This window comes from Trachinotus anak, unplaced genomic scaffold (assembly GCF_046630095.1).
Source record: "Trachinotus anak isolate AG129_WGS33_773 ecotype Australia unplaced genomic scaffold, CSIRO_AGI_Tana_v1 ptg000032l, whole genome shotgun sequence".
Taxonomy (NCBI): Eukaryota; Metazoa; Chordata; class Actinopteri; order Carangiformes; family Carangidae; genus Trachinotus; species Trachinotus anak.
This window is the reverse complement of record NW_027273883.1, coordinates 987,962-1,006,566: the sequence shown is the minus strand read 5'-3', so window position 1 is coordinate 1,006,566 and position 18,605 is coordinate 987,962. Positions and strand designations below refer to the sequence as shown.

Sequence of the window (18,605 nt, the reverse complement as noted above, 5' to 3'; positions counted from 1 at the left end):
GTGACATCACAAAGTTCCAGAAGTCCTGACGGCTGGTTTTAAGGCTCAGTGTCTGAATACAGGCTGTGTGCATTTCTCTGTGGACTGAGGCTTTGATACTTTCACAGTATTAATATAGAACCTAGACCTGCTTTATAATCACAAACACATGGACATCTCACCTCTCAATATGGGACCTTTAAGAAATTAAAAATGCAGACAAAGTATCGTATTTATCAGAAAGGAGATATGCTGACAATCATACCTGCTCTCCATCAACTCCATCCAGTCCATCTTCTCCGTTCTCCCCCTGCAGCATTGGAGGACAGCTAGTGAGACTCAATTGAAACTTAACTCTTCACTAAAAACGCTGAACTTCATGTTACGTCTTTGACTTTACATTGAAGCAGGCTGTTGTCACTCACCCTGTTGCCAGAGATTCCTCGGTTGCCCTGCAGATACAAACAACACAATTTAAACACATCAACAACATCTGACAGGCAAATGATGACATGTTTTACATACTATTACTATTGTAATCAGTTTTCCCAGTCTCATGGGAAATTTGCATAAAATAAATGTCACATTTTTTCACAAACGGATAGCAGACAGGTCTTTTCAGTATAATTGAGCCATGCTCTACCTTTAGTCCACTGACTCCAGGACAGCCCTGGAGGCCTGAAGGTCCACTTGGTCCAGGAGGCCCTCGCTCACCCTGCAACAATGAACAAAGTAAGCAGTGACACAACAGATGACGCTGGAGTCCAGATAAGACCGTGTACTTCCCTGTCTGTAATACTGATACATTTTTATGAGCAAATTTCAGCAGCAGACTAGAGATCATCATCATCATCAAAAGACATTAAAAAGCATATAACACTTACTGTGCTGCGCAGTCCTGCCTATTTGATCCCATTCGTCTGTAAGTTCAATTCATGCTCAAAAATAGGAATTTGGTTAAGAGTTTACAGATTTTTTTTAACCCAGACTTTTAAAAGAAGCAGATCACATGAAACTGATTTTCCTCCAACACCAACTAAGGTTGTTGCGTTTCCAGTTCCATGAGGATTCAGGTTGTTTGACCCCTCCTCCCAGTTTCATCCCATCGTGACCAAAGTTGGTCTAAACACTGTGTGGATTAACTGAAACACTTACACTGACTCCCTCCTCTCCCAGGAAGCCTGGCTGACCCTTCTGTCCACGCGAACCCTGTTTATAAATCACACAACAATATCAGAAACTTACAAAGGTCAAAAATGAAGTAAAGTAGTCAATCTGCTACAACTGCATCTGAACAACCAATGACCTTGATGATAATGAGGTTGACTGTTGAACATCTGTAATCTCACTTTCTGAGTACAATATTGAATGAAATGAAAAGTTGAACTCGGCCCGTTGCTCACTTTAGACCAGACCGGACTTCTTGCTTTTCACGTTTCGCCAGTGTTCTTAACATAACATAACTTAACATCCAGTCACCTTTGTCCCCGGTGTTCCTGGAGAACCACGGGGGCCTTCATGTCCTGAACATTTGCACGTGACGTTGCAGCACACCCTGTCTGACACTGTGTTCTGCAGAGAAACAGAGCGTGGACACAAGAGAACAATTACTGCAAATTTCCTGATTTTCAACACAGGTCTTTATTTCAACACAGAGAGTAACAGACATGTAAATGACCTTTAATATAATTAACACATAACTACATTTGTTGTCTTTATGTTTATTTATTTAGTTTATGAACATAAGTTAAGGTCAAGTCATTATTTTTTATATATTAAGCAGACGTTATATCCAGTGCTTTTATTTTGAAGGCGTCCCGCCGAAACCTCGTAAACATCCGGTGCTTCGGACTTCACCGGCTGTGAGAAAAGTGTGTCTGCAAGGCAAGGAGTGTGTCAATGCTAAAAAGTGTGCCTAAGTTACATGAAATGCAGCACCTGGCTAATAAGAGGCACAAGCTCTTACGGTGTGTTCATAATGTTCATTAATGGATCACGGTTCGCGAAATAAAGGAACTTGAACCATCAGTTTGAGAGTTCGACCATCATTTAGCCGGGACGCTACAAGACAACATCTGAATCAAACAGATTTCAAGTTGTTGCAGTTGGAATTTTTCATTTTTGATGGAGCTATTACATCACTGAACATGACACAGTTTACTCTTTATTTTATATTTGCAAACCATATATAAGAATAGATATATATAATATTAAAATAGGCGAACACCACGCGATTATTTCACTTGCAACACAAACCAAATTATTTCAACATTTTCTGAAACTTAAGTGTTTTGTTGTCATGATAAGACAGGCTAAATCACAACAGTCTGTAAATGTATGAGGGTAATGCAGCTTTCTTCTGGAAAACTGGAAAACTGGAAAACTCTCCAATCTCTCCTCAGTGGGATGCACCCAGGAGGCGGTGATGACGACAGAGCCTCGCTCACAGTGTGGTCAGCGGACGCATCACACAGACTACCTTCCTTGAAGCACACTGATGCCTTGAGGCGGTTTACTGGTGCTCAGCAGTAACACAAATGACTTACAATCTGTTTGAAGATGGTGCTGCCCACATTGGGCATGCCGATGCTCAGAGGAAGATGGTAGGCGAATCCGCGGCCAAACTCCACCATCTGCAGCTGGGCGGGGTTACGCACTCCCTCCAGAGCCACAGTCAACAGAGCGCTGACCCCTGACCCCAACAAAAAAACAACAAGAGATGTGGGCTTAATGCCATCATAAGTCATTTCTCCACATACAGTACCAGTCAAAGGTTTGGACACACTATGGGAAAGTGTGTGCAAACCTTTGACTGGTACTGTACATACCATAAGGTAATCCTGATTTTAATGTCTCAAAACATCTCAAGAATTAGGATGAATACTGGTCCAAGCGTTCTTAAAATAGATTGGTGTGATGTACAGATGGTGATAAATTGAAGGATAAATCGATAAAGGAATGGAGAAACATAGACTGCTCAACTGGATTAGATGATAGGAAATTTCATATTGACAGGTATATAGAAAACATTAAAAGGTTCCTATTGGGATCCAAAGCAAAAAAACAAAACAAACAAATGTAGACATTCCTTCTTTATCTATAATTAAGCACATACCTGATGGATTTAAGTAAAACATGCAATAATGACTTGAGTAAGGTGTGTGACACGTTTCACCAAGTAAAGGCAGGAGGGGAAGTAGGAGTTGAAAGGCCAGAAAGACAGGAAAAGGAAGTAAGGATTAGGGAAGAATATAAGAACCAAAGAAAGAAGGAGATGGGTCTGACAACATGAAAGAAACAACAAGAAAGAAGCAAAGGGAAGGTGAAGGAGAAGACAGAATGGAAAAATGGAATCAGAGAAACAAAGTGCAGTTTTGGAGTAAATAAAGTAAATAATAAATTATTGGAGAGAAGGATTATTTCATCTAGATTTCTACTTATCAGAGCACTGGAAACAACTCCTTCCAGTTTTTACCAGACTGATGCAGCAGTTCTGATTCTTGCTCCAGTTTCATCACGTCTTCATCGAGTCCGTCTGAGAAGATCACCAGCACCTATAAGATAAGGTTAGTCACATGTTAGACTGCTGTCGTTGTTAAAGTCCTTGATAAGAATCATATGTTTCTGGCAGGTCTGAAAATGATTCCAATCAGGATTATTGAGGTATAGTGGGGCGATGATTGGTAACCTGTCTGGTATTTTGTTCTTATGTATTTAAACTGAAGAAATATTTTGCTTGGTGATAACATGTTCATTACTCTGATTCAGACTGATGTATTTCAACAACTTTTTGATGGGTTGGCCTAAAATTTTGTGCAGATGTTGATGATCCTTAGAGGATAAATACTAATGACATAACTGATCCCTTGATGCATGTTCTAGTATCACCATAAGGTTCAGATTTGTGGTTTTGAAAGAAATGTGTCAACTATTGGAGGGACCATGAAATTTTGTACATATATTCCTCAGTATTAGTTGTAATAATGTTGGTGATCATCAAGTCGACAATACTTTCCAGTTCTTTGGTTTATCGCCAAATGCCTGAAAAAGTAATGACACCCCCATCAGCCTCAGCTGTGCTTTGTGTTTAAACACTATACCTGCCACCTGTCACATTAGCATGCTGAACATATACTGAGACCAATGAATGAGGAAGCATACGTCACCCTAAAATAATTTCATGATGAATGACTGGAAACATAACTGAGGATGTTGCAGATCATCATTCTTACCTTCACATTAGCTTTGGACTTGGCTTGGAAAATCCCCTTGAAGGCAGTCAGCATGGCGCTGTTGAAGTAGGTGTTTTCTGACACTGGATGGGCCATGACTTTCTTCAGCACATCCTCACTGTAGCCTTCAAAGTTTGTGTCATACAAAGACTGTCCAGTACGATCTAACACATGGTAGGAAATTTTGGTCTCCACCAATTTGGGGTCAACACAGCAAAGGCCTTCTACTGAGGAAAGGTAACGGGCGATCTCTGGCAGGAAGGTCTGTAGCTTGGTGTGGCCACTGACCAGCATCTGACCAGGTGCCCTAGTTCTCCGAGAAATATCAAATCCCATGGCGATATCAATGGTGCAGCCTTCTGCAAAGGGAAATATGTCTTTACCTTTGGCAGTCTTAGACATAGAGGAACATGGTGGGAAAGACAGGGAGAGAAACAAGGAGCCAAAGTCACACATTTCAACTTACCAGTGACCGGAGGCTCCTCTCCACACATGGCGTCAATCACCTTTTGCTTGATCTTTACCAAATTATTGAAGTTCCGCACACTGAAAAGCCTCTCTGGGTTGCCTGCGATCTGCAGGAGCTGTAGGTCATGGACGTCTCCCACACCAATGGCAAACACCTCTACCCCCAGAGCCCTGAGATCGTTAGCTGCATCCTCCACATCATCATGAGAATCACCATCTGTGATCAACACCAGATTCTGGGGGATCCAGGCATATAAACGGCTACCATGCAACACCTCAAAGTACCTCTTCATGTGATCCAAGGCCTTTCCAAGATAGGTGTTTCCACCAGCGTATTTCATTTTCTCGATGTGTGCCATCACGTGCTCCTTCTTGGAGTACTTGTTGAGGTAAAACTCATCCTTAGGGTCATCACTGAACTGTGCAACTCCAACATGTACAAATCCTTCACTGACGTCAAGGCTGTTCACTAATTGTGCTGTGAAGTTTATCATGATGGTGTAGTTGTCTGGAGTGATGCTGCTTGATCGATCAAGTAGAAAGACCACATCAGCCTTGTCTTTCTCACAAACTGCCAAGGCAAAGCATGAGACAGGCGTTAGCTGACATTACTAACAAACAACTTTGTTGTGAAATCATCTCTCTTTAGCAGAATCTACGCTTGGCCACGGCACACTCTTAACTCCCCAATTTATTATGGTCTGAAATGTCTCCACACTCTGCTATTGATGATAACATAGGATTTACTACAATTTCTCACGCAGTGCTCAGACTGTTATCAGTATCCCCAATGAGCTAAACTCGCTAAGTTCACTGGTGGGAAGTCAATGAGGGATGTCATTTTCACCCCTAGTGATTCCTACTGGTTAAGGCACTTGCAGCTAGTAGAGCTTGGGAACATTTTCTGACCTGCACCAGATTGCTATTTAGGCTCTGACCCGTGTAAGCAGAGAATCATGAGTCACAAATTGTGACCAATATGCGCCTTGTGTGGTCTGCAGGTAATCAGACATACAGGGCTTTTTTTCCCCATATTTCCACGCTCTGCCCACTAATCACTAACCTTGTTAGCTGGACAAGGCGTGTTCAGATGTTGATCAGATGATTCAGATGATAATCTATGCATCAACTGATTATTATTCAATTATAGCTGATTATCAATTATTAAATTTGTTTTGTCAGAAAAAAATGACCCATTCTGCTTCTGACTGAGTCAATTGTACAAATTGAAAAAAACATGTTGAAAATGTGCCTTGGTCCCTCTGCTATCAGTACAAATTATCTTTATCTTCACCATCTACAATTACAACTGAGCCAGTTGAGTTAATGAAAGACTCGCTGTTCATGCATCAGAGCTGTGATTTCTATTAGTCTTAACAAAACTACACTGACATGGAGGCTAGCGCTACAACCAAAGACACCACTGGATGTGGCAGACGTCATGTAGCTTCTCGTGCGCATTCTTTGACAAGAGGGGTGACAGTGAGATAGTAAATGACAATCAACACAATTGACTGTTCAATTAGCAAAGTGTTGTCAGCTAACAAATGTAATATGACACCTCTTACCTGGTTTAGTGGAATTGCAGAGAACAGAGGAAATATTCTTGTGCAGCGTTTCTAGGTCCACAAAATTGTCTACATAGAAAACCTTGGATGCGTCATCACCAGCCATGGTTTCCAGCTCTTTCCTGTCTGCCTTCTCCACTCCGATACTGAAGACAGTGATCTTGTTTTCTCGCAGTTTATCAGATGCCGTCTTCAGATCATGAGGGTCAGTGGCTTCCCCGTCTGTGATCACCATGAGAATTTGCGGCACCTTGAGTGCTTTTCGGCCTCCATGTTCAGCCCCAAAGTACTTTAGGGAGTCTTTCAAGGCCTGGCTTGTGTAGGTATTTCCCGTTGGTGCTTTCACATTTGTAATTGCATTAAGAACATCTTGTTTGGATTCATACTTTTTTAGAGGAAAAACAGACTCTGATTTATTGGCATAGACAATAACTCCAAAATGAGTCTGGTCCTTGCCAACTGTGGTTCTGTTCACTATAGATTTCATAAACGTCTGCATGCTTGTAAACTCTGTTGAATCTATACTTGTGGAGCCATCCACAAGGAAAATAATGTCAGCTCTTTGAATCTTCTTACAATCTGGTTGAAGAAAAAAGACAAATATTAAAATGGTAACTCAATCAAATATTTTAGGTAATACCTTGATTTACTGCCAAACTAAATTTGCTGTTAGCTGAAGAGTGCTTTACAGCTTGTACACAGTATTTGTGGGGAGATATAATTGGTGTAATACATACATAAGGCAAACAATAAAATATTTTCTTGCTTATTTGAGGTACAGACTCATTTAGTCTAGACTGAATAACAGTAAGAACCTTCTACAAACTCACAGTCTGCTTAACCCAAACTACTATTTGTGATAGTCCTGTGTGGCCCTTACCGTCTTCACAGAGCTTTAAGACCAACTGGCTCTCCAATTCCTTCAGTGCATCAAAGTCTCTCTCATAAAAGACCTTGTCCGATGAACCACTGAGATCTTCCAGTTGGGCTGTGTTAGCATCGCCCACTCCAATGGCGTAGATCACCACTCCCTTTGCTCTAAGAGCTTCGGCGGGGCCTTTGACCTCATCTTGGGCCTTTCCGTCTGTTATAATTACCAGCCTCTGTCCCAGTTCAAGACGTCCTCCTTCGGTTTTCTCAAAATACTGCGACACCTTTGTGATGGCCTCTCCTGTGAGAGTGTTCTCATTCATTTGCTGCATATCATCGATGGCTTTCAAAATTTCATCTTTGCTGTAGAAGCTGTTGAGGGAAAACTCCAGTTTTTGTAGAGTGCTGAACTGCATGAGACCAATGTGCACCTCATTCTGCCCAATGACAGACTTACTAACGATGGCTTTTATGAAATCTGTCATTTTCTTGTAGCTTGAATCAGAGATGCTCCCAGAGCTGTCAGCTAAGAAAATGATGTCGAGTGGTACACCTTTGCAAGCTGTGGACACAAAACACAGAAATGTTAGTGGGATGTCTCTTCCTCGCCTTTTTCTTGCCATAGGGCCCAGTCATTGGGTATCATAGATATCAGACAATCTACTAGGGATGTGTATTTTCAGATGACTGGTTATTTAAAAGCATGTATTGTCCTAGTCAATGTCAAAAGCTCCAAACTAAAGTAGTACCTTTGGAAGATCACTTCTCAAATTAACCCTGTGCCCATATTAGTGAGGATCCATTTGTGCGTCGAGGGACGGAATCCACAAATAACTGAAGGGCCAAGTGAGTCTAGGCTCAGTCTGGCCACCATATGTCCACCCCCCCACACACCACGGAGAGCATAATGTATGTGAAACTGGAACTTCCAGGCTGTGTTTCAAAGGTGATAAAACCTATTTCGAAATCGCTTGCCATTTGTAATACAGCATATTGCTAAAGATCCAGCCCAACAACATAACCCTAGTCAACAACAAGTCACCCCATCTCTCTAGACCAGTTTGGTAATATTAGATGCTTTAGTTTACCGACAGATGGGAGAGGACATGAATTCCCCCAGAGCAACTTAAATAGAGGTGAGCACGTTTGAATTCCAGTGAATAATGCAAAACAGATAACTAATGAGCATCTACGGTAGAAACTGATATTAGAGGTTGAAAGCTTTTTAATCAAAGTTAAACAATCACTTTTTTAAATTACATCTCCTGTGAAAATGTACCAGTGTAGCACGACACATACTTGCATTATGGTAACTTGGTTTCTTCTTCCATGTTCATGATATTTACCAATGTTTTCATCAAACATTTGAACTTTCTAGCTGTAATCTCTGCTGTTTGAGAAACTACTGTGATGTTCAGTCTTCTCTGTCACGCTATTGGTAGATCTATATCTGAACTAGCCTCGGCTACTTGATCGGCCTCTTCTGTTGACCTGGTGACGTTTAATCTGTGATGGTCGAGGACTTAGGAACATGGTGTTCGTTAAAACCCACTAACAAAAAAAGCATTAAAGAAAAAATTATGCTTATTTTATTTTATTTTTTTACTATCCTTATCTAGACATAACATGTGAACCGCACAATGTACAATTGACTAAGGTTACATTTCAAGGCCATATTTTTATTAGGCTTTCTTACTTCTAGAACAAAATACAGAAGTTCTGGTTTGAACTCAGCTTCATATATACTAGATGTGCATTTTAAAGTCAATTCTAGTCCAGTTGTGCTTACCGTCTGGAGAACAGATGTCTCTGGTGACGCCATCACTGAGGGACTTCAAGGCATCAAAATTATTGACTAAGAAAGTCTTCTTTGGGTCACCAGCAATGTCTTCCAGCTCCTTCTGGTTTGAATCTTTCACTCCAATGGCATAGATGGTGACACCTTTTGCCCTTAATTTTTCTGCAGGAACCGTGACATCATCCATGGATTCTCCATCGGTGATGACAATCAAGTACTCTGGGACTTTGTGGCCTCGAGTGATCTTTGCTTTCTCAATTTGTGGGACCATGAATTCCAGCGCTTTTCCTGTGTTTGTCCCACCTCCAGCATGAAAAATATTCTTCACAGCTTTTGCCAGTGTTTTAGCATCTGAGTGTGTTGTTGGTTCAATTTGCACAGATGCATCATCTGAGTATTTCACAAGCCCCACACGGACATGGTTTTGGCCAATATGGAAGTTATTAATAAACTTAATGATGAACTGCTGCATGTCCTCAAAGTCTATATTTCCAATGCTTCCTGAGTCGTCCATCAGGAAGAAGATATCTGCGTCATCCTTTTGTTCACACGCTGGAGAGGAAAAGCAACAAAAGGAGTTTGTTGTTTTCATATAGTCAAAGAGAAGGAAGATTTAAAATTAATTATATTTGAGTGAAAGCATTTAAAGAACAGCTACATGAGGCAACAGATACAATCACACCCCCACAAAAGAAAGAAACAAACAAAAAAAACCGTAGTGGGGAGGGACAGGCTGTTGACTTCTGAATGACCTACTATGACTTGGAAACTGACCAAGGATTTCTTGCTTACATTGCTCATTCTGGGAACCAAAACCTTTTAGGTTTTTTTTTTTAAGCATAGGTCAAAATTGTTTATTAGTCCAAATATCCTTTATCATTTATGTTGTGTATTACAACATAAATGCCAATAAAATCTTTAAACTTGGAACTATCACAACTATGAGACACAACTGTTCAAACCTTGTTTGATGTCAATCTTGTCTGTAGTGGTTTCATCAATGATGTTACTGCACAGGGATTTCTGCAGGCGCTGCTTCTCGAGCTTCAGACCCGTGAAAGTGGCAATATTAAAAACATGTTTGTATGTGGGGTAAGACGCCATCGCCTCCAGTTCTGATAACTTGGCATCTTTGATTCCTACAGAGTAAATGGTGACACCAGCCCGACGAAGACGGATTGCTGCTTCGCTCACACTATCCTGGGATTCACCGTCTGTGATCACCACTGCCACCTGCTGGACACCTTTCCTTCTGCCCCTTCTTTCAATGAAGATCTCATCATGTGTGAAGTTTAGGGCGGCTCCAGTGGCTGTACCACCACCTTTGTAAGGCAGGATGCTGATGTACTGCAGGATTTCTGCCTTGCCTCTGGACGTGTCAAGGTAGATGTGTGCTGTGCGACTGGTTTCATACGTAACAATACCAACTCTGACTCTAGTCCGACTGACATTCAGGCCGCTCACAACTGAGTGCAGGAAGTTGCGTACCAGCTGGAAGTTGGTGGGTCCAATGCTTCCTGACTCATCAACGATGAACACAATGTCTGCCACATTGGCTCCTTTGCAATCTGTGAACGGAGTGTAATTAGTTAACATGAGTCATGCGCTACTTACCCATTCAAATATATAGTTCAAGATGAAACAAATAACAGGAATAACTCACTTGGAAACACAGTCTTTAAAATTCTGTTTTGTGAGCCATTTCTTATTAACAGACCAGCATACTTGATGCTTATGGTGCTTTATGTGTCTAATAGGCCAATACAGAAAGCATGATTTTGGTGATTAGCTGTGAAAGTGTGAAGGTGGTTAGGTTAAAGACTAATGATGTTTCTAGTCCACCTTGCATGTAGCACTAGGCTCAACAGTGTTAAAGAACAGAGGGAAACAAAGAACAAAACAAGAGGGGGTTTAGTGGGTGGATGATGCTACTGGAAAATATAATAATTTAATTTTTATTTGCACAACATGTGAAATGTAATGCTTAAGAATTTTGTCTGTATTTTTTTCTCCTGAGAAACAATGTGGACAATCCTGCAGCCCAACATTTAACAAGGTATTAGTTGAAATGTTTCTCGTGGGCAACAAGATAAGCAAGCTATACAAAGCAAATGCAGTGCTAAATTATTTTTATTTGTGAGTGGTTATTTGAGAATCATATGTTAAGTGCAGACCTGGAGTCAGGACATGGTTAGCCCAGCGTATGATAACGTCTAGCTAGGTCCAATGTTCAAAATGTACGTACCAACACCTCTTACGGTCACCAATAAAGATATTCATTTAACATGCACATAAAGAAAAATGTAAAAACTGAATTTGTGATTTTAGCTGTTGAGCTAACATTAACATCAGATTATGTTGTAAGTAGCTGAGCCCTTTTGTTTCCAATGTTATTATGAAGTGTATTCTAAGTATTATTATAAAGTGCCTTATATGATCTAAATGTCAGCAGACACTGGTGCTCAGTCATGAGCAGTGAGACAGTGGAGGGTCAGTGGCTGTAGTTAGTAGTTATTTCATGTTAATTGTGTTTTGTGAGGCTATGACTACTGAACAATATTGTATACTGAATAATTGTTTCATTAGTGGAAAGTAATTAAGTACTTTCCACTACTTAACTCTAAGTAATTGTAAAATCTACAAGTTTTTGTTGATGAAGAATACAGGCGATGTCACGTGAGACATATGATGAGAGGGGTGACGACAAGGTAAGCAACATTTAGCTTCCTGTTAAGGAAGCTGTTAAGTGTTGTCAGCTTTCACAGCCCATAAACTGCCAAATCGTTAACGAACAAATATGCTGGTCTATCTAATCAGTACAGAACTGACTGAGAGACCATGATCCATTTTCAAGTTACTAAAAATGTTGGAAAACACATTTTCAGAAGCCCCTCCCACTGAATCAAGTAATTATTGATTCAGTGTTAGTAATTATTTCGTTGACTTTACAGTAACTGATGCAGAAAATGAGGTAATGGTATGAGTAAAAACTTTCTCACCTTCAGTAACGTTCTCCTTTGTCACAGTTGTTAAAATAGTTTTTAGAAGAGTTACTCTGACATCATCAAATGCATACCGAGGATAACTGGAAATAAGGTCGATTAGAGTCCTTGGTGCACCTGCACTCATCCCCACAACATTGATCCCTGCTGATTGGATCAAATAAGCCGCCCTATGTACAGGATCATCTGAGTCTTTTCCACTCACAACGATCAGGAACTGTTGGTAGCCCAGGTGTGCACGGCCTCCTGCCTCGCGGGTGAAAAATTGAGTATTGGCGTACTGCAGAGCTCTGCCCAGGTTGTGTGGTTGGTTGGGTTGTGGGCGTGGGCGGAATCGTTGTACACCGTTGAGGGTCTCCTGTTTGGTCTGAAAAGCGCTGAGAAGAAATTCAACCTTGGTATCTTCGGCATACTGAGCCAAACCAATGCGGTGAGCAGACGCTCCAACATTAATCTGCTTGATCAATTTGCTCAGCTCTGATTTAAATAAGGAGAGCGGTCCTGCGGGTATGCCACTGTCCACCAGGAAGAAAACATCTGCATATGTTTCTGCCAAAGCTGAAACAAAACACAACAAAAAGTTATTTTATGACAGTACAGTGCAACTTTATTATAATGCTAGCAGTGTCAGTCTCTTCTGAACAAAGAGGTTGTTGTTTAAGTGTCTGTACAAGCACAATTCCTGTCAATGCCTCGGCTATTTTGTCACGGTTGAGGATGGGGCAAATAATTCAGCCTAATTGATCCTTCAACTTAAAGGAGACACATTCAGATTTCTGTAATTTTAGGTTTTGAGCCGCAGTTTTATATATTTATTGGCTTATTAAAGAGGTGCATTGCAGATTGTAATAAACTAGCTTTGAATGAGTCAGCTGAGATTCTGTTTTTCACCTGTAAAAAGATGAAAAATGGACTGTGCACACAACATAACAGCACAACACAACAGCTCTCATTTTTCATGATTCTCACTGCTACTTTTTCCATGTGTACAAGTGGGTGCTGCACCATAACTACCTTCAAGGTGTGTGCACCTTTATACTCAATTCACATTCATGTCTTGCCCCTCTCTACGATGGTCGGCCGTTCAGAAGCGGTACGCTGTTGACAACACTTTGTACAAACTAGCACTAAGTACACCTGCCCAGGTGTCAAAACAGTTGGAAACCATCACTGAAAATGGCAGTCATCGGTTGGCTACTGAAGACGTCTGCAGATCACAACAGTAGTGAATTAATTTTGAGGTATTCCTGAACGGTCTGGGGAAGATTCACACAAACAAGCCCAATATGACCTCAGCCTAACGGACAAAAGCCTTATTAGCAACCACAGATGCTCTCTCTCTTTCTGCATTTCAAAAGACAGACTTTGACTAAGTGTTGTTCTTGCATTTTTATAATTTATATTAAAATTAACAAAGGGACAGTTATATAATGGTTCCTAACCCTCCACAGAGTTGCAAACAGTTTGCAGCAGACGCTCCCTTATTGTTTCCAGAGCTGGGTAATCGTCAATGGTGAACACAAAGTGGTGTGGGGGCTCGTTGGCGATAGACTGGAGCTCCTGTTCATTTGCTTCTCCCACCCCGATGGCAAACACCAAGATTCCACGATCCCTCAGGCTCTGGGCAGGTTCAGCCACGCTGTCTGTGGACTCCCCATCGGTGATGACCACAGCAACCTGAGGCACCCGTTGATTGGCTCGGCTCCCTGCCGCTTCGGTGAAGCACTGTTTCAGGAGGAAGTCGATGGCCTTGCCTGTTTCTGTTCCCCCTCCTCGGTGGGTCATTTTTTCCACTGCGTTCAGCAGTGACTTCCTGTCCTTGTGATCCTTCAGCAGGAACTCTTGGTGAGGTTCGTCACTGTACTGTGCCAAGCCGATACGAACTTTGCCGGGGCCAATGTCAACAGCCCTGATGATGTTGCGGAGGAAATTCCGGACCTCCTGAAAGCTTTGGGGACTGATGCTTGAGGAGCCATCGACCAGGAAGACGATGTCGGCCACAGTGGCGTTTTCACACTCTGGACAAGGGAAGAATGAAGTCAGCATGGTATGTCTTAAAATAAGTACGCTAGAGAAAATGTCACAGACGAAGATCAAAATTACAGGTCACAGTGTCTCTTAATGAACTGATAGCTCCAGTTTCACCAGCTGCCACGTACACTCACTCTTTCAAATCCTGTGGAAGTTAAATTCTAATTCTTATGCTTTTAATCTTGATGTTGTCTTTAAAGGGGAACCCGTCCATGTACAGAACTACATTGTTCTCGGGTTTATGACGTAAACCACACAAATACCAAGCACACGGTTTTACTGGACTCGAGCTCTCATTTCTAAAACCACAGCTCACCTGTTGTCTGAGCAGCGATGCCATAGGAGCACGCTGCTATGAAGAGGCTGAAGAGAAGACCGGGGCCTCTCTTCATTTTGGGACGAGTTTCTCACTTCCTGTGAAGCAGATATAACAGAGTTTGGTTGGAACTTTATTTTCCACTCTGAGGTAAAACGTCTTCAGCTTCAACACTTACTGAAAACTTACAGCATACAGGAGCAGAAACTTCTGATTTTCTTTTTTAATTGGAAGTATTGTTTAAAAATGTGGAGAAAATGTTAATGAACTCTTCAAATTAAAAAAAATGTTTTAATAAATACAAAGAGGTTTGAAGTATTGTTTTTGGTGTGCAGCATGTCCATAATGTTCAGCTGCTTTGCTGTTTTTCTACAATTTGCATGAATTAAAAGGGGACGTTTGTTCAGATAATTACTGCAATTTCCTACATGGTTTGAATTTTTTTTCTTCTTCTTCTGTGAAGAACATTGCTTTGCCTTCATTTGTATGAAATTTTATATAAATGTGTGTGTGTGTGTGTGTGTGTGTGTGTGTGTATGTATATATACGTATATATATACATTTATACAACAAAACAACTGGGGGGGAAAAAAATCCTGAATAAAAACATACTTGTAAACTGCCAGAGCTCAAAGGGATCACCTGGGTGGTTCATGTTCAAAACAAGAGCAGAGGAGGAACTGAATAAAAAAAACACATCAAGCCACTTTTGCAGTTTTTCTTTCTTGTGTTGTTCACTTTGCTGCTGTGACACTGCACATTTCCTCACTGTGGGACTAACAAACAACCATCTTATCTTATCCACTTTTACTATTGTAACCAAATTACACATAAAATGTTACTATCTTAACCAAATACCACAGGAATGTGGATAAGACAAAGCCTTTACAGCAGCAGCCTCCTCGTTCCAGGTGAAAACTACCCATAATCCAAAGCAGTAAAGGTCGGAGAGCAAAGTGTGAACAGAAAGAGGACTGAGGTCCTGTCAGAGCTGAGGTGGACCAGAAAGAGACCTGAGTCCTACACCACTGTGGTTAGATGCTGCTCTGAAGAGACGTATGAGCTGTGACTGTGATAAATAAAATAAATAAATGTTACCTGACTCAAAGACACGTCAGCAGGAGGACAGGAGGTCTAGAGACTCTGATGATCCTGGATCTGAAAAAGAGAAAAAACAGACACAATTAACCACTAATTAACCACTTTCAATACAAATGAAGGCAAAGCAATGTTCTTCACAGAAGAAGAAAAATAAAAGAGAAGTAGAAATATTAAAGGTGCATTGGAGAAGATTCAAAAATAAATAAAAGGCCATCAGAATAAAAATATTACATCAAATTAAAATAAGAAATAAAAATATCCTTTACAAAGAAAAGCCGTACTCTGGTGAGCATAGAAAACAAGTGTTCACATGTCTGTAATACCAGTGGGACAGTCCAGTTCCTGTGATGAGTTCACATGTCTGTAATAACAGTGGGATAGTTCAGTTTCTGTGGTGAGTTCAATGTCTGTAATAACAGTGGGACAGAGGACTGAACGCTGTAGACGTGTTCAGACAACAGACAGCACAGTGTTGTTGGGTTTTATGGATATGATGAGACCAAGCTAAGATGATGTTAAGTACCTGGGCTGCCACGCTGGTAAATTTGTTCAATTCTTTTTTGGCCATTTTATGCCTTTATATGACAGAGACAGGAAATGTATTTACAGAGAAGGAGACTGACATGCAGCAAACAGTCTGGCCGGCTCAGGGACGAACCCAGGACCCTCTGGTCAGGGCCCATGAGCCCATGTGGTATACACTGTCTTGTTCATCTTTAAAAATGATGAGACTCTTATTGTCTTTCATGAGCTCCAACGTTTATTTAACTTTCCGTAAAACACCTACCCCCAGACCCCCACAGGAAGTGCATGTTCTGTGTCTCACCATCACCAGCCCCATCTATTGGTCACACCTGAACCATTCGGCTGTCAGGTGACCCAGGGTTGAACCTCTGAGCCCCTTGGATAGTACAGAATATGAACGTTTCACACCAAGGAAAGAAATGCTGAATGAGAGACATGAGTTACAGAAGATAACATAACAGATTACATGTCAACAGTTTCACAGGTCTTGTGTTGCCATGGAAACAGCTTTATGTCCATCTTTATGTCCTGTGAACAACCACTTTGAAGAGAACTGGCAGCAGCACAGAGATGCTTCAGTTTCTTTGTGGAGAACTCCCCTTTGGTCTGGAGAAAAGCTTGAATGGGAAACAGATGCACTTTGGCTGTTTGGCTGCGATCTGACTTCAGTCTCTGCTCGCGTGTGTGTGGTGTTAAAACATCCAACTCACACTTCAAGTGATTAAGCAATGACGCTTAATAAGCTCCACTCTGCTTTGACAAAATGCGTCGACTAACAGAGACAGAGAACATCACCAGACTCCTTGAAATGTAAGAAGCCAGAAACAGAAAATACAGCTTTCAGTGATCAGTTAAAAATATCTGGTTGAAATAGAAAAAGAAGTGATGTGCATTTGAGAAGTCACTGTCCAGGCTAAAAGAAAGTTATCCAAAAGAGACATTAAAGACACCTGCAAGGAACCTGAACTCTGCAGATCTAAAGGTGAGTCCACTGTTAAACTCTGCACTGTTGCACATTTTCTACAACTGCACATGAGTGAAGAGACGTTCAGAGACACTTACAGATCTGCGGCTGCTGCATCAGCTCCCTCTGCATCCACACACAGGAATGCCTCTGTCGCGTAGGGAACTGCAGGCTTGGATGGCTGCAGGATGATGAAGAGCAGGAGGAGGAGGAATAAGATCTGACCAAGAAGTACTCCTCCTCCTTCTCCTCCTCCTTTTCCTCCTCCTCCTTCTCCTCCTCCTCCCACCACATTCTGCAGAAGGTATGAACTCTAATCCATGACTTTTTTATTTGCCAATGTGAATCAGAGCAGCCGTTTCTCATCATCTTGAAGCTGTAGATATTATTAGTATTTTAGTTTAACTCAGCTTAAAACAAGTGATTTATTACTTCACATGGAGACCAGTCTCTGTTCAACCAATCAGCACATCCTCTGTAGTTAAGGAATAATTGAGTTCTGCAGGAACGAGTCCTAAAACCTGAAAATTTGTTCTCATGTCCTCACTTCCTGTCCCTGGTCCTGAGTCTTTGGGTGTTTCAGTGTGTTTCTGCTTGATGCCTGAAATCAGGTCTGTGTTTAACAGCAGCTCAACACATCTCCATCTGTTAAAAAGGCCAGAGACAAGAGTCTAAATGAGACGACAGAGGTCGTCGGGGACGTTAAACGTCATCAGTCCAACATGAAACCGATCTCCTCACCAGTCCTCCTTTACAGCCTCGCTGTGTTTCTACAGACTGTCACTAACTCTGTCAGAGGAAAGGCTTCTGTAGAAGAGCTCAGAGCTGAATCAGACTACAGGCTGGAGGTTAGTGGTGGTGACGGTGAAGTCATGTGACCGTGGTGTCGTTGGTTTACAGCCTAACATGAGCTTTTTACTGCTGCTGGTTGTATTTAGGCTTCAAACACCAGAAAGTGGAGTCATTAGTGAAGATGATCCTGCTGAACCAAACCTGCTGATTTTCTCTAATCATCCGAAACACAACGGAGGAATCCTATTGGCTGTTGCTGGAGGGAACCGGTGATGATGACGTCAGGGTTAAATACATCATCGCTGTAGCTGTTTTACAACTGAAAGTTCCCACAGGAGCAGAAACAATTTAAGAATTCTGATGAACTGTAGATGTGTAATGATCTGCATCATCCATTTTCAAACTTGAATTGAAAGACAGATGTTTGTGCTCTGGCCCTGCACACACCGGACAGGAATGTGTGTGTGTGTGTGTGTGTGTGGAGGGAGGGTGGAGGGCTTTATGTTGGAAGGTGCTCAGTTGGCCACAGAGTACATGTTCCGCATGAATCCCAGTGATTTCTGAATAGAACAGTTTCTTTATTGTATGTGGCAGAAGGAAGATATAATTTCAGAGGAAATTCTCAAGAAAAGGTGTGCACGTGCGCGCGTGTGTGTGTGTGTGTGTGTGTGTAGCTGTCAGTCTGAACACTGAACTGAAAACTGAGCTTTATACTCACATCTTTATATTCAGCCGTCTGTAGACTGGGTAGTGCACATGAAGCTTGGCTGTTAAACTGAATGTGTCAGATAAATTAACACACAGTACAACAACAGTAGCTTCTACAGTCGCAACACAACCCCAGGTTTTTTCTCTCTCTCTTTTCAGCAGTAGCCAACTTTCCCAACTCCCATATAATTCAAGGAGTTGACTTTGACTCTACTGAATCCAGATTTCGATGGTGCCTGTATTTCGGCCTC

The 18,605-nt window shown here is 41.5% G+C and overlaps 1 protein-coding gene across 1 annotated transcript in view; it reads right to left on the bottom strand.

Moving 5' to 3' along the window:
- The window catches only part of LOC139612860 (collagen alpha-6(VI) chain-like), a 37,390-nt gene extending 20,335 nt beyond the window's left edge, over positions 1–17,055 (bottom strand). Inside the window, exons 1-18 of the mRNA XM_071468949.1 lie at positions 16,953–17,055; positions 15,363–15,422; positions 14,265–14,362; positions 13,360–13,935; positions 11,915–12,475; positions 9,878–10,483; positions 8,907–9,467; positions 7,128–7,679; positions 6,248–6,826; positions 4,678–5,250; positions 4,212–4,570; positions 3,455–3,533; positions 2,526–2,671; positions 1,459–1,551; positions 1,135–1,188; positions 623–694; positions 405–431; positions 245–289 (exon numbers count right to left, since the gene is read on the bottom strand). Coding sequence (XP_071325050.1) covers positions 245–289; positions 405–431; positions 623–694; positions 1,135–1,188; positions 1,459–1,551; positions 2,526–2,671; positions 3,455–3,533; positions 4,212–4,570; positions 4,678–5,250; positions 6,248–6,826; positions 7,128–7,679; positions 8,907–9,467; positions 9,878–10,483; positions 11,915–12,475; positions 13,360–13,935; positions 14,265–14,340 — 4,959 coding nt within the window. The 5' untranslated portion in view covers positions 14,341–14,362; positions 15,363–15,422; positions 16,953–17,055. The remainder of the gene's footprint in view (positions 1–244; positions 290–404; positions 432–622; positions 695–1,134; positions 1,189–1,458; positions 1,552–2,525; positions 2,672–3,454; positions 3,534–4,211; positions 4,571–4,677; positions 5,251–6,247; positions 6,827–7,127; positions 7,680–8,906; positions 9,468–9,877; positions 10,484–11,914; positions 12,476–13,359; positions 13,936–14,264; positions 14,363–15,362; positions 15,423–16,952) is intronic.
- Positions 17,056–18,605: the final 1,550 nt, after the last annotated feature.